Here is a 16,488-nt window from a genome sequence, read left to right as displayed (position 1 = left end):
GATTTTCTTGAAGAGATCTCTAGTCTTTCCCATTCTATAAATCAGTCCACGACTTTGGCTTCTTCAGTTCAGTAAGACTGCGGTTGCTGCTGCTACTGATGCTAAGTCACTTCAGTCGTGTCCGACTCTATGCGACCCCATAGACGGCAGCCCACCAGGCTCCCCCGTCCCTGGGATTCTCCAGGCAAGAACACTGGAGAGGGTTGCCATTTCCTTCTCCAATGCATGAAAGTGAAAAGTGAAAGGGAAGTCGCTCAGTCGTGTCCGACTCTTGGCGACCCCATGGACTGCAGCCTACCAGGCCCCTCCATCCATGGGATTTTCCAGGCAAAAGTACTGGAGTGGGGTGCCATTGCCTTCTCCAAGACTGCGGTTAGCGTTTATCGCAAGTCGGATACAAAAACAGCAGCGCACACTCCCTAGTTCTCAGCCCGGTCCTAAGCTCGCGCTGTTTTCTGCAGAGAGTTGGGGCGTGGTCCCAATCGTGCCCTTAGCTGGAAGGCCGCCGGGGTTGTGGTAACTCTCGCGGGAAAGTGCGTCGTTGCCGCGGTAACGGCGTCGTGGTCGCGAAAGATGGCCGGGAGAAGTTTCAAGGTTAGTTCAACTGGACTCTCCTGGGTAGCAGCTAGGTTTCGGCGTCCTGAGAACACCAAAATTCATTGAACTTTGGTTCTGAAAGTGTTTGCCTCTTTTACAGAGACCGGGCGTTTCAGGGACTCTGCTCTCGCCACGCATTCAGCAACCTGCCACGCCTCGACGGGACCTCCTCGCCAAGGAGGAAGAATATAAGTAAGAACTTCGGCGGTTCAGCTTTTTCTTTCACCTAAATGAGGCTGCTTACAAGTACTTTTCCTGGTGACTGGATCTTTGAGACCGTTCATTGTCCAGCATTTTCTTCTCAGCCCATTTACTTGCCCTTCATCTTTCCTCTTTAACTTGAACCGCGTCCTCGTAGGTGTTGGAAGCGGGAGAAAATTTTACCCAAATAAGTAAACCTGTTCGTCAGCAAGATGATATTTCTAGAAGTAGTTTGGATAGCGCGAATTGCCAGCGAATGGTTCAGTTTCTAGTTAAAGGAATTCCACTTAATTTCAGGTTCTTGGAGTTTCCGTATGTAAATTTCTTTTAGGTTTGGTTTCTAAACTCAAAGCATGTTTCTCAGGGCATTTGGAATTTTCATTCTTATCCACGTTTGTTGGAGTTGGGAGGGTTTCCTTTCCTTACCTATTCTCACTGTAATTACTGATATCCTGACATCACGTGTTTTCACTCTTGGACCACTCCACTCTTCATCCCCTAGTTGTCATGCAGATGTCAGTAATCTTGTTAATTTGATCTTCCCTCTCTCTTGCCTACAACTTTGCAGTGGCTTCCAGTTGCACTTCAAAAGCTCTGTCACACTTGGCTTCTACCTCTTGTGTAATCTTGACCTCTTTCTTTTCTGTCTACTAGAGTGGCCTTTTTTGACTATAAGTAGGCTTCCTACTCTTTTATTGTCTGATTAAATTTTCTTTGCTATTAGTGTAACTTGTTACCGTTAATTCATTTGTTAGTTTACTTTGTGTGTGTTTTCTGTGCTGGACTGAGTTCCACGAGGTCACAGACCATGTCTTTTATTTGCCCACATGTATACCCTTACCAGAAAAATTATATTTTAAAAGTTTACTTTCTTTTTAATTAAAGTAATGTAATTTAAAACTTGCAAAACATCCCAGCAATTCCTCAGATGGTTAAATGTAGTTACCAAATGATTTGTACCTAAAATGAAACCATGTTTAGAGTTAAAACTGAAGTGTACTGTATTTAGATAAACTAGACATGTTAGCTTCCCATAGCATGTAGAAACATAATCATCTTCCACTGTTTGATAAAATGGGCCTATTATTCTAGTAACAGTGTACTTAATCAATGGATCTGTTGTTCAGTAACAGCTCTGAGTCAGCTAAACCGAAAACATTTGTTTTCATTACCATGCATTAGGTTAATTCACCTGGGTATTTCAAAGTATATTTTGCACCTGGCCCTTCATTAAGGCTAATATTTAGTTGCTAAGTCTTGTCTCTTACAACCCCCATAGAATGTAGCCTTCCCAAGTCCTCTGTCCATAGAGTTCCCTAAACAGAATACTGGAGTAGGTTGCCATTTCCTTCTCCAGGGGATCTTCCCAACCCAGGGATGGAAATCTGTGTCTCCTACGTTGCAGACAGATTCTTTAGCACTGAACCACCTGGGAAGCCTCTTGTTAAGGCTGTCAGTTCAGTTCAGTCGCTCAGTCATGTCCGACTCTTTGCAACCCCATGAATCGCAGCACGCCAGACCTCCCTGTCCATCACAAACTCCCAGAGTTCACTCAGACTCATGTCCATCCAGCCATCTCATCCTCTGTCGTCCCCTTTTCCTCCTGCCCCCAATCCCTCCCAGCATCAGAGTCTTTTCCAATGAGTCAACTCTTTGCATGAGGTGGCCAAAGTATTGCAGTTTCAGCTTTAGCATCATTCCTTCCAAAGCAATCCCAGGGCCGATCTCCTTCAGAATGGACTGGTTGGATCTCCTTGCAGTCCAACGGACTCTAAAGAGTCTTCTCCAACACCATAGTTCAAAAGCATCCATTCTTCGGTGCTCAGCTTTCTTCACAGTCCAACTCTCACATCCATACATGACCACTGGAAAAACCATAGCCTTGACTAGATGGACCTTTGTTGGCAAAGTAATGTCTCTGCTTTTGAATATGCTGTCTAGGTTGGTCATAACTTTTCTTCCAAGGAGTAAGAGTCTTTTAATTTCATGGCTGCTATCACCATCTGCAGTGATTTTGGAGCCTGCCAAAAATTAAGTCTGACACTGTTTCCCCATCTATTTGCCGTGAAGTGACGGGACCAAATGCCATGATCTTCGTTTTCTGAATGTTGAGCTTTAAGCCAACTTTTTCACTCTACACTTTCACTTTTCATCAAGAGGCTTTTTAGTTCCTCTTCACTTTCTGCCATAAGGGTGGTGTCATCTGCATATCTGAGGTTATTGCTATTTCTCCTGGCAATCTTGATTCCAGCTTGTGCTTCTTCCAGCCCAGTGTTTCTCATGATGTACTCTGCATTTAAGTTAAATAAGCAGGGTGACAATATACAGCCTTGACGGACTCCTTTTCCTATTTGGAACCAGTCTGTTGTTCCATGTCCAGTTCTAACTGTTGCTTCCTGACCTGCATGTAAGTTTCTCAAGAGGCAACATACATTCTAATTATGCTCTTATATTTTAAGTCTTGACTATATCTGTAACTTAATACATATCTTCTTTTGGGGCCTTTTCTGTCAGTCTTATTGGGAGATGTATATGTTTTATTGGTCTTTTCAGAGAATTAACTTTTGGTTTTATTGCTAATTTTCTGTGTGATTAAAAATTTTTTTCATTAGCCTTATCTTTATAGTTTCTTTTTCTTCTAATTGTGAATTTAGTTTTTCTTATTTTAGTTTTCTAATTTTTTAATACATTTAAATTTTGCATTTAAATTTAATACATTTGATATTTCTCTGCAACCATAGCTAATCTGTATTTCAAGGTCTGTATTGATATGTCTATTCTTTCTGATTATTTAGTTTTGAATATTTTATGATTTTCATAGTGTTTATTTTAGTGTGTTTTTGTAATTGCCAAGCATCTGTTTGTTTGCTTGTTTTATTTTTGTTATTTTAAATTTTATTTTTAATTGTACTATGGTCAGAGAATGTATGTATGATTTATTTTCAAAAGCGTGTTGAAACTTAGTTGTGACCAGGTACATGTGGAATTTTTGTAAATATTCAGTGTATTCTTTGATAGAAAGTGTATTTACTATTTGTTGACTAATAACTTAGATCAAGGTAATTACTTTTGCTGTCCATAATAGCAGTACCCTCATCATTTTTTTCTCCAGTAGCTGTATTGGCTTCTGTTAGAGGTGTACTATGGAGAAGGCAATGGCACCCCACTCCAGTACTCTTGCCTGGAAAATCCCATGGACGGAGGAGTCTGGTGGGCTGCAGTCCATGGGGTCGCTAAGAGTCAGACATGACTGAGCGATTTCACTTTCACTTTTCACTTTCATGCATTGGAGAAGGAAATGGCAACCCACTCTAGTGCTCTTGCCTGGAGAATCCCAGGGACAGGGCTGCCGTCTATGGGGTCGCACAGAATCGGACACGACTGAAGTGACTTAGCAGCAGCAGCAGCAGAGGTGTACTAAAATCAGCTATAATTATAACTTAAAAATTTCTTTTAATTTGTCCATTTTTGTTTGGGAGCTATATCATTTTATTTAAAACCTCTTGAATAATTCCTGTCATTATTTGTAGTGTCTTTACATCTTTTTCATTCTTTTATTTTCAAACTTTGTATGTCATTTAGCTTTATTAAGAACATTTCTTTTTTACTCTCTAATAATTTCTGCCTTCTAATAAGTGAATTTATGGTATTTTGTTTGTTGATTTGAAGTTGTTTTGGTCATCTTATGTTTTGTTTTCTATTTGTGCCTTTTCTTTGGTTCTTTTCTGTCGTTTATTGGTTGAATGAGTTTTCATTATATCTTTATTTTCCCTTTATTGTTTTTGGAAAGACCTCAGAATAGTTTAACTTGGTTTCCCTTGTTTGCAAGTTAAATACTACTTACTTCCCCTTTGCTTTGAATACCCCTACCTGTGTTTTCATATTCTGTGCTAATTTAGATTTATCATCATGTTTTGTCATTTCTTTGCATCATGATTCCTTTTTTTTCTAGGTTCAGTTTCCTTTTTTTATGAAGCATAGAGCATTCATTAGTTTTCTATGTTAAAATCTGAGTCTTAAATTCACCAGTCTTACCTGAAAATTTTACTTTGTATTTATTCTTCAAAGATAGTTTAGCTGAATATAGAACTTGAAATGGCTAGTCCCTGCAGCCCATCTCCTGACAGTTCATTAAAAGTACCATTTGGTTGTCCAAAGGTACCATTGTAATCTAGAGATATTGATAAGCCATCTGCTGTCAGCTTCTAAGATAATCATGTTGGGAGACTATTTTTCTCTCTTCTTTTTAAATGTTTGGTTTGTAATTTAAAGCATATTTTCCTTGTCTTTGAAGTTATGCAGTTTTACCCAGTGTGTACAGGTGTGGATTTGTTTTCTTGATTCTGCCTGGGATCCCTGTAATTATTCATTTCTGGAAAATTCTCAGCATTATTTCTTTTTATAAAAAGTAGTGTCTTCTGGTTTTTGTCTCTTACTGTATTCTGCAGGTTTCAAATAATTTTGTTTTTCTTTTTGTTTTATTGAGGTATACTTGATTTACAATATTATAGTAGTTTAGGTTTATAGCATAGTGATTCAAAACTTTTATAAATTTATTCCATTTAAAATTATTGTCAAATAATAGCTGTATTTCCTGTGTTGTACAGTATATCTTTGTGTGTTTGTGCTAAGTCATATCTGACTCTGTGTGACCCTATGGACTGTAGCCCCCTGGGCTTCTCTGTCCATGGGATTCTCCAGGCAAGAATACTGGAGTGGGTTGCTGTGCCCTCCTCCAGGGGATCTTCCTCACCTAGGGATCGAACCCATGTCTCTTACGTCGTCTCCTGCATTGGCCAGTGGGTTCTTTACCACTAGCTCCACCTGAGAAGCCCATATATCCTTGTATCTTATTTATTTCATACACAGCAGTTTGTATATCTTAATTCTTCACCACTATCATATGCTTTTCTTCTTCCCTCTTCCCATTGGTAACCATTAGTTTGTTCTCTATGTATGTGGGTCTGTTTCTATTCTGTTATATTCATTCATTTGCTTTATTTTTTAGATTTACACTTAAGTGGTAACACACAGTATTTGTCTTTCTCTGTCTGACGTGTTTCACTAACCAGAATACCCTCCAGGTCCATTCATGTTGTTGCAAATGGCACAGTTTCTTTTTTTTCATAATTGAACAGTATATCATAGTGTATATGTATGTATTTTTATGCCACATCCTCTTTATCCATTCATCTGTTGATGAACATGTTGATGAACATATCTTGGCTCTTGTAAATGCTGCTATGAACATGGGGGTACATATATTTTTTTCAAAGTAGTGCTTTCATTTTTGTTGGATATATATGCAAGAGTGGAATTACTGGGTCATATGGTAGTTATATCTTCAATTTTTTGAGAAACTGCCATACTGTTTTCCACAGTGGCTGCACCAATTTATATTCCCACCAACAGTGTAGGAGGGTTCCCTTTTCTCCACATTCTTGACAACATTTGTTATTTGTGGTCTTTTTGATAGTAGCCATTCTGACAGGTATGAGATCATATTATAGCTTTGCTTTACATTTCTCTGATGATTAACAATGTTGTGCTTTACATGTGCCCATTGGCCATCTGTATTCTTCTTTGGGAAAATGCCTTTTTATGTTTTCTTCCCATTTTTTAACCAGATTATTTGTTTTGTGTTTTTTTTAGTATTGAGTAGTATTAGCTATTTATATATTTTGAATATTAAAACCTTGTTAGTCATATCATTTGCAAATATTTTCTTCCATTCAGTAGATGTTCATTTTGTCAGTGGTTTCCTTTCCTTTTTTTTTTTCCTTTCAAGTTTAATTAGGTCCTGTGCATGTATGTATGTATTTTATTTTCTTAGGAGACAGATCCAAAAAATATTGTTGTGATTTATGTCAAAGAATATTCTACCTATGTTTTCTTCTCAGGTTTTATGGTTTGTGGTCTTACATTTAGGTCTTTAATCCATTTTGAGTTTATTTTTGTGTATGCTGTGAAAAAAGTTCTTATTTTATTTTAAATGTAGCAGCCCGTCTTCCCAGCATGACATATTGAAAGACTGTCTTTTCTTCACTGTATATTTTTTTCTGCTTTGTCACAGTTACCCACGTAAGTGTAGGTTTGTTTCTGGGCTCACCCTTCTGCTCCGTTGATCTATGTGTCTGCTTTTGTTCCATTACCATACTGTTTCACCTGCTGTAGCTTTGTAGTAGAATGTTCTATGGATCAAACCAAGAAGAATAATAAACAATTCTACCAAACATTTATAAAAGAGTTAATGCCTATCCTAAAACAATTTCAAAAAGTTGCAGAGTGAGGAACACTTCTGAACTCATTGAATGAGGCCAGCATCACCTTGATACTAAAACTATACAAAGATGTTACAAAAAAGAAAATTATAGGCTAATATCATTGATGAACATCAATGTAAAAATCCTCAATAAAATATTAGCAAACTGAATCCAGTAATATATTGAAAGGATCATACACTGTGATCAAGTGAGTGTTATCCTGGGATGCAAGGGTGGTTCAATATCTGGAAATCTTAACAATGTGATACACACATTAACAAAAGGAGAATAAAAATCATATGCTTATCTGAATAGATCATATGATCAAATGCAAAAAAAACATTTGACAAAACTCAACATCCATTTATGATAAAAACTCTCCCGTCCTCAGTGTGTGTGTGTGTGTGTGTGTTAGTCGCTCAGTCGTGTCTCTTTGCAACCCCATGGACTGTAGCCCACCAGGCTCCTTTGTCCATGGGATTCTCCAGGCAAGAATACTGGAGTGGGTTGCCATTTCCTTCTCCACAATGTTTGTGTAGAGGGAATATATTTCAACATAATGAAGTCCATATATAAGCTCATGGGCTTCCCAGTTTAGCTCAAATGGTAAAGAAACTGTCTGCAATACAGGAGACCCAGGTTCAATCCCTAGCTTGGGAAGATCCCCTGAAAAAAGGTGTGGCAACCCTCCCCACCATTCTTGCTTGAAGACTTCCATGGACGAGGAGCCTGGCAGGCTACAGTCCATGGAGTCACAGAGAATCAGACACGACTGAGTGACTAACACACATATAAGCTCATAGCTAACATAGTACTTGGTGGTGAAAAGCTAAAAGCATTTTATCTAAGATCGGGAACAAGCATTTTCGTCTAAGATCAGGATGCTCACTCTTAGCACTTTAATTCAGCATAGTATTGAAAATCCTAGCCATGGCAATCAGAGAAGGAACAAAAGAAAAGGAATCTAACTGGAAGGGAAGTAAAAGTGTCATTGTTTGCTGACAGGATACTATACATAGAAAATCCTAATGATGCCACCAGAAAGCTAGTACAGCTCATCAGTGAATTCAGTAGAGTTGCAAAATTAATACTCATTTCCCTGGTGGCTCAGTTGGTAAAAGAATCCGCCTGCAATGCAAGAGACTGCCTGCAATGCAGGAGACCCAGGTTTGATCCCTGGGTCAAGAGGATTCCCTGGAGAAGGAAATGGCAACCCACAGTAGTATCCTTGCCTGGGAAATCCCATGGATAGAGGAACCTGGTGGGCACAGCTCATGTGGTCACCAGAGTCAGACATGACTTAGCAACTAAACCACCAACCACCACTGTACACTAAAAGCAATCTATTAGAAATAGAAATTAAGGAAAGAATCCCATTTATGATTGCATCAAAATAATAAAATACTTAGGAATAAATCTAAGGGGGTAAAAGATCTGTACTGAGAAAACTATAAGACACTGATGAAAGAAATTCAAGACAACAGGAAGAGGGTGAAAGATACATTGTATTCATAGATTAGTAGAATTAATATTGTTAAAATGATCATAGTACTGAAACCAGTCTATAGGTTCATTGCAGTCCTATCAAATACCAATGGGATTTTTTTTTTTTTTTAACAGAACTAGAACAAATAACTTTAAAATTTGTATGGGTACACAAAAGACGCCTAATAGCTAGGACCATCCAGAGAAAGAACAGAGCTGGATGTGTCACACTTCCTTAGATTATACTCAGCATATCTCTTTAAATTTTGGCATTTCCTCCCTTTCTGGGATTTTCTTCGGCAGTGTCTATTAGGTTGCTATAATCTATCTTTGTCTTACTGTCTGTCTTGAATAGATGTTAAACTCTGTCTTGCATTTTTTATCTTTTTGTTTCTCTGTACCTTTTTGTTGGTAATTTTCTCATATCTGTCTTCCAATTCATCCATTCCCTCTTCATTCTATTGTTCAATTTATCCATTGCATTTGAGTTTTATTTACATTGACTGTATTTTCATTATGTAATTTCTGTTGGGTTGTTTTCCAAATTCAGTGTTTTTTTGAATATATGTTGACAGTGCTTGGTTCTTGCCTAATGGTTTCTATTTTTCTTTCTTACTGAAAAATGTTACTTAAAATTCTTTCTTAGGTTGTTTTATTATCTCCAGGTCTTTTGGTGCAGATTCTGTTTGTATCTGTTGATTGTCCATCCTGGAAACTTATTTCTTAATGCAATTTATTATCTTTGTGAAGGCATCTTTAGTATTAGAGTCTGCTTTCTGAGAGAGTTGCATTTGTTCTAGATGACTAAATATTCCTAAGGGTGGTTTTGCATTTCAGTTTATTAGCTTATCAGTTTTCACTGGTTCTAAGCCAACTTTCTATATTAAAGTTTTGGCCTAGTGTCCCTATACCATCTGGGTAAGACAAACTTGGAATACACTTCTGTGTGCTCTAATTACTCATAGGAGAATCTTTTCCACACGTGGCTTTGGTTTCATTTCCTTTCACCTAAGGTTGTGGGTGGTGTTTTTGTAGTCTGTGGTTCACAGGTGTAGTAGCCCTTTATGATTCCCTCAAGTGCATTGGTTTCTAGCTGTTAAGCTGTTTTGGCTTCTGTTCCTGTTTACTGCTCTCACTTTGAGTTACTGCTGTATTTTTAGTGCCAGGGTGTTTTCTTTGCCTGAGTTTAAGTTTAGCAACATTTCCTTTATTGCAGTTTATCCAGGATTTCTATGGGTTTTGGAGCAGAAGAGTAGTCTTTTGAGTTACCTCAGTCTACTATGTTGACCAGAAACTTATCATGGTTCTTGTTAGGGAAATGTGGAAAATCAGGTAAAGGCATCTTGAATACAACTTTGAGACTGCATTAGATATTATTTCTTTTGATTAACTCATCCTAGGGTATAAAAATACTTCTTGAAACATCAGACTGTTTTAAAAAGGGATATGATACTGCTTTTTTCTTTCTGGGGGTCGTCACTGGTGTGCATTACCTCTGAATTACATATCTAAAAAACACAAGATATCTCATTTTAAAAATTGTTTTGCATATTTTCTTCATAAAACTTCAGAAGAGCCTACATCATCTAGAAATGTGACCTATGAATAGAACTGAGAAGTTATATGCTTTTGAAGATGTTTATTATAATGTTAACCTTTAAAACAGAGAAGGGAACTTGAACTAACAAGAGGAACAGTTTAGTACACTATGTTAAATTCAACTCTTCAGCATATTTTGTAGCCATTTAAGGCTCTGATGCTGGGAGGGATTGGGGGCAGGAGGAGAAGGGGACGACAGAGGATGAGATGGCTGGATGGCATCACTGACTTGATGGACGTGAGTCTGAGCGAACTCCGGGAGTTGGTGATGGATAGGGAGGCCTGGCGTGCTGCGATTCATGGGGTCGCAGAGTCGGACACGCCTGAGCGACTGGTCTGATCTGATCTGAAGGCATTAATTTTAAAACTTATATACAGGTAAATATATTCCATCTATGTTGTTATGGGGGAACAGTACAATATTGTGTATGTGCTTACAGATGATATTTAGAAGGGAATACTAAAAATCATCTGATAATGGTGGAAGGATTATGGGCAATTTTTCCTTTCAAAACGGTTTTCTTCAATGGCATTGGTACTCTTACAGTCTTAATGGGACCAAATAGTATTCCTGTTCTTTGCTAGATTGCAAATAGATGGAAGAAAGAGAAATGGCAGGTATAGATCAAAGGAATTGCCTGTATTTCTGATGAAACTTATGCTGAAGTACATAACTGAGTGAGCCCCCTCAGAATCCCAAGAACATGAAGAGTGAAACTGAGGTGAACTCACCCAGTTTATTCTTTCCAAATCATTCTACTTGAAGTAAGGGCAATATTAGTTGCAATTGTAATGAAATATTTTTACTAGTATATGGAGAGGCTAATATTTACACCACTTGAATTTCCACCACAAAGAAGAAGGAATCATAGGGATTTGGAAATAATCTAATAGTTATGTTAATTCTTAAGTAAAAATGTCGTGTGTATGTTTTAGTATTTGTTGACTTAACTGAAGTGTAGTTATTGAAATTCAGTTTCTTTAGCTTTGTGTTACAGTCTTCAGCATATCACAGCTATTAAATTATTTTCTGCTTTTAGACGTTTAAATGCAGAATTAGAGGCAAAAACAGCTGATCTGGTTCGACAAGCTGAGGAAGTAATAGTAAGTAAATGTACAATTATTAGTATTTCCACGTCAGTGTTAATTTTTTAGCTTTTTAATTTGATGTATAACATACATACAAAAAAGTGCCCAAAGCATAAATTTTCAGTTCAGTGATTTATAAATTGAAAATCAATATGTGCATAGGTATGTGTATATATGCATATATATGTTTTTTGAGAAGCACACATTTTCTAAAAGCTACTGAAAAAGTGTTTTCCATTTTGATATTCCAATCATCTAATTAATAGCTACATTAATATTTAATAATATTTCCTACTATTTTAAGATTAATGTTTTGTGAGTAGCTATATTGAATTAGTACTAGTAGTTCAGTAAGGATACGGTTTCTGGACAGAAGTTGAATAAAGGATAATGATTATCACTAATGCTCAGATGGTAATCTGTTTCTTAAACTCTGCAGTTAGATGTCACTCAAATTCTTAGGGCTAGTCCATAATCAGATTTATAGTCAGGAAAATGTGGTGAGGCTATATTACTAGACAATATAAGGATATTTGCCCCATTCTGATTACCAAATTGGTTATTCCTTCTTTAAATGCCCCTCCGTAAGCATCAGCATTCCCATTATTAATGATAGGATATAGTAGTATTCCTTAGAGGAATAAATATCCTAATTGATAGGCTATAATAGTACTCCTTAGAGCTGCTTTCAAGCTTGTTTCATTTTTTGTTTTAATTCAGTTATAATTCTCTTTCATTTAAACCCCATCCCCATCTCACTTTAGAGTTGATGGGGTCACTGAAGAATAGGTAATATTTTAATGCCTTAGACAGAACTATCATTATTTGTTAGTATAGGAATATAACATTTCAGGTAATAGATGGAGATAATGGTTAAAGATTTGTTAGTTGCATTTGTAATTAAATATTTTATTTAAAAATAAATACTTTATTACATCTTTTGTTTGTGTCCTGAAGAGCTGGAAAATAGTTTGAACAAAGAAACCCCACATTATAGTAGAATGAGGGATTCATTATGTATTCTGATCAAATCCATTAGTCCTCTGATGGATATAACTCTTGCCATATTGAATTTTTGTTTTCTTACTTTCATACTGATACATCATCTTCAAAAGCTTTCACTCTTATTGCTTCATTTTTAGTACTTTAAGTTCTGTGTGGTCATCGTAACATTGAAGTTTGTCTGATTTGAGACAAATTTTTCTATCCATTAAATGGATTTATGTTTTCATTTCTTGTGAACCTTACTTCTTTTGCATGTTACACAAGATGGAAGCCCTAATATAGTTGGAAAGAAGTCAGCTAAGATCATTTAGAGGCATTAACATTCTTAGAATTTTCCCTTAGAGTGACTTTCCTAACCAAGAATGAATGAAAGGTGAAACTACATTGTTACAGACCTTATTTTGATACCATAGCTTTTAGAATTCTGTGCTTTGATTTTATAGAAATCGTGAACAATTTTGAAATGATTAATGATCAGAAAGGCACTTGAATATATCCTAGTTTTGTGAGTTTTTTTTTCTTCATGACTTACCTTTGTTTTATTTAGAGAGATCAGCAAGAAGTCCGATCTAAGTCTGTTTCAGCACAAACTAAATCATATGAGGACAAAGATGATTACAGCTTTAGGTAAGTGACATATTCTCAAACACCTTAAAAGTGTCTTTTTACTGGGTAAATGCTTTAAGATTTTTTAAATTGAGGTATAATTGACATACAGTGTTATGTTGGTTTTAGGTATACAGCATGATTCAGTATTTGTATGTATTGTGAAATGATCACCAGAATGAGTCTACTTAATATCTATTACCGTATATAATTACAGAATCTTTTTTCCTTGTGATAACCTTTTTTAAAAAAAATATATATTTATTGAAGTATAATTGATTTACAATGTTTCAAGTACACAGCAAGATGATTCAGTTATACAAATACACATATTATTTTTGAAATTATTGTCCATCACAGGTTATCACAGGATATTGACTGTAGTTCTCTATGCTATACAGTAAACCTTTGTTGCTTGTTGCATATCTGTTTTTTTAATTAGAAATCTGGCATTCTATTCAACTGAGTTAAACAAGTGGAATCAAAATGTCATAGTATTTTTAGTTAGGCAAAAATTCATAAGTTTTCCAAAATATATATATTATACATATTTATATATATATATACACAAAAGCTTTTTTACTACATTTGATAGCATGAGAAAGAACATCAAAAAAAAAAAAGAAGAGACAGAGAGATTGGAAAACATAAACTAAATGAAATGGGAGCACTGAATATGAAATAGAAAAAGTGAAACAAACTAGATAAAAGTAAAAGATCATCAGATAGTCCAGTTGTTTTTAAACGTGACTACTCATAGAAACATATCTGGAGCTCTGGAGAAAAAAAGCAATACCTGAGCATTTTTTTTTTCCCCCCAAAAAGTTTCAAGATAATTCTGAAATGCATCTGGATTTTATAAAGTGATTACAGGTTTTTCTGTTAGATCCTAGTTTTGGTGATAACAGAGTTCTATTATTTTTCTGTTGACCAATCATGATACAATGGTAGTAAATGAGTAATAGTTACATAATCACAGTGGTAAAATATGTTTATCAATTTTCACAATCAATGGCCAGACAAAAAATAAAAGATAATTATAATTCCAAGCTATAATGGGAATATGATTAACTTAACAGTATAAAATAATTACATACAACTTGGGTGTTTGGGTGTTTGTTAAGCAGACTGATGTGGTAAGTGGAAGTACATACACATGCACATGTTTTCATCCACCCAGCCAGTCTGTGTCTTTTGGTTGGTGCATTTAATCCACTTATATTTAAGGTAATGATTGATATGTATGATCCTGTTACTGTTTTCTTAATTGTTTTGGGTTTATTTTCTGTAGGTGTTTTCCTTCTCTTGTGTTTCCTGCCTAGAGAAGTTCCATTAGCATCTATTGTAAAGCTGGTTTGATGGTGCTGAATTCTATTCACTTTTGCTTGTCTGGAAAGCTTTTGATTTCTCCTTCAAATCGGAAGAAGGGTCTTGCTGGGCAGAGTATTCTCTGTTGTAAGTTCTTCCCTTTCATCACTTTAAACATACCATCCCTTCCCTTCTGGCTTGCAGAGTTTCTGTTGAGAAATCAGCTGATAGCCTGATGGGAGTTTCCGTGTCTGTTATTTGTTGTTTTTCTGTTGTTGCTTTTAATATTTTATCTTTGTCTTTAATTTTTGTCAGCTTGATTACTATGTGTCTCAGTGTGTTCCTCCTTGGGTTTGTCCTGCCTAGGACTCACTGTGCTTCCTGGACTTGGTTGACTATTTCCTTTCCCATATTAAGGCAAGTTTTGAGCTACTGTCTCTTCAATTATTTTCTCATGTCCTTTCGCTCTCTCTTCTCCTTCTGGGACCCAACATTCTCCTGTAATGCTAATGTTGTTGCATTTAATGTTGTCCCAGAGGTCTCTTAGGCTGTCTTCATTTCTTATTCTTTTTTCTATATTCTGTTCTGTGGCAGTGATTTCCACCATTCTGTCCTCCAGGTCATTTATCTGTTCTTCTGCCTCAATTACTCTACTATGGATTCCTTCTAGTGTATTATTCATCTCTGTTTGTTCTTTAGTTCTTCTAGATCTTTGGTAAACATTTCTTAGATCTTCTCAATCTTTGCCTCCATCCTTTTCCTGAGATCCTGGATCATCTTCACTATTATTATTCTGAGTTCTTTTTCTGGAAGTTGCCTATCTCTACTTCATTTAATTTTGGGGGAGGGGGATTTATCTTGTCCCTTCATCTGGGAGGTAACTTTCTGCTTTTTTGTCATGATTACTGCTGCTGCTAAGTCGCTTCAGTCGTGTCCGGCTCTGTGCAACCCCATAGACGGCAGCCCACCAGGCTCTGCCGTCCCCGGGATTCTCCAGGCAAGAACACTGGAGTGGGTTGCCATTGCCTTCTCCATTGTGTGAAAGTGAAAAGTGAAAGTGAAGTCGCTCAGTCGTGTCCAACTCGTAGCGACCCCATGGACTGCAGCCCACCAGGCTCCTCCATCCATGGGGTTTTCTAGGCAAGAGTACTGGAGTGGCTTGCCATTGCCTTCTCCGTTTGTCATGATTAACTTTCTGTAATATGGTTTTTGTTTTGCTGCTCTAAGATAATGCTTCCTCTTGCTTCTGTCTGCCCTCTGATGGATGAGGCTAAGAGACTTGTGTAAGCTTCTTGATGGGAGGGACTGGCGATGGGAAAAACTGGGTCTTGCTGTGGTGGGCAGGGCCTTGCTCAGGTAAAGCTTTAATACAGTTATCTACTGATGGGTGGGGTTGCATCCCTCCCTGGTAGTTGTTTGGCCTGACCCAGCCCTGGGGTCTGTGGGCTCTATGGTTGGGTTAATGGTGAACTCCAAGAGCGTTTATGCCAAGGGGCATCTTCCAGTGCCCCCGTCCTGTGATGAGCCACTGCCAACCCACACCCCCATAGGAGGCCCTCCAACACTACTAGCAGGTAGTTTGGGTTCAGTCTCCTGTGGGGTCACTGCTCCTCTCCTCTGGGTCTTTGTGCATGTAAAATTTTATTTGTGCCCTCCAAGACTGGAATCTCTGTTTCTCCCAGTCCTCCTGAAGTCATATCAAAACCCACTGGCCCTCACAGCAGATTTTCTGGGGATTCCCAGTCCCTTTGTCGGATCCCCAGGCTGGGAAGCCTAATGTGGGGTTCAGAACCTTGACATCAGTGCGAGAACTTCTTTGGTATTATTGTTCTCAAGTCTATGGGTCAACTACCCAGCGGGTATAGGATTTGGTTTTATTGTGATTGCACCCCTCCTTCTATCTCACTGTGGCTTCTTCTTTGTCTTTGGACATAGGGTATCTTTTTTTTGGTGGGTTCCAGCATGCAGTCCATGGGGTTGCTAAGAGTTGGGCACGACTGAGCGACTTCACTTTCACTTTCCACTTGCATGCATTGGAGAAGGAAATAGCAACCCACTCCAGTATTCTTGCCTGGAGAATCCCAGGGACAGAGGAACCTAGTGGGCTGCCATCTATGGGGTCACACAGAGTTGGACACAACTGAAGTGACTTAGCAGCAGCAGCATGCTCCTGTTGGTGATTGCTGAACAGCTAGCTACAATTTTGGTGCTCTTGCAGGAGGAGACGAATGCATGTCCTTCTGCACAGCCATCCTGAACCATTCTTCTGTGATGAGAACCTTTAAGATCTACCTTTGATTTTTAGCAGCATTCAAGTACGCAGTACAGTATTATT

The 16,488-nt window shown here is 37.5% G+C and overlaps 1 protein-coding gene across 6 annotated transcripts in view; it reads left to right on the top strand.

Annotated features, from left to right (window-relative positions):
• The first annotated feature begins 434 nt into the window (after window positions 1-434).
• TEX9 (testis expressed 9) overlaps window positions 435-16,488 on the top strand; it is a 101,366-nt gene continuing 85,312 nt past the window's right edge. For 5 of the 6 annotated variants that reach the window (XM_055537876.1, XM_055537877.1, XM_055537875.1 and 2 more), the window contains exons 1-4: window positions 436-594; window positions 698-789; window positions 11,186-11,249; window positions 12,787-12,866. In XM_055537876.1, coding sequence (XP_055393851.1) covers window positions 574-594; window positions 698-789; window positions 11,186-11,249; window positions 12,787-12,866 — 257 coding nt within the window. In that variant the 5' untranslated portion in view covers window positions 436-573. Of the gene's footprint in view, window positions 595-697; window positions 790-11,185; window positions 11,250-12,786; window positions 12,867-16,488 lie in introns of all 6 variants that reach the window. The other variant, XM_055537878.1, reaches the window with a different exon arrangement.

Source organism: Bubalus kerabau, chromosome 10, assembly GCF_029407905.1.
Source record: "Bubalus kerabau isolate K-KA32 ecotype Philippines breed swamp buffalo chromosome 10, PCC_UOA_SB_1v2, whole genome shotgun sequence".
Taxonomy (NCBI): domain Eukaryota; kingdom Metazoa; phylum Chordata; class Mammalia; order Artiodactyla; family Bovidae; genus Bubalus; species Bubalus kerabau.
Note: the sequence above shows the minus strand (reverse complement) of the source record. Positions and strands in the feature narration are given on the sequence as shown.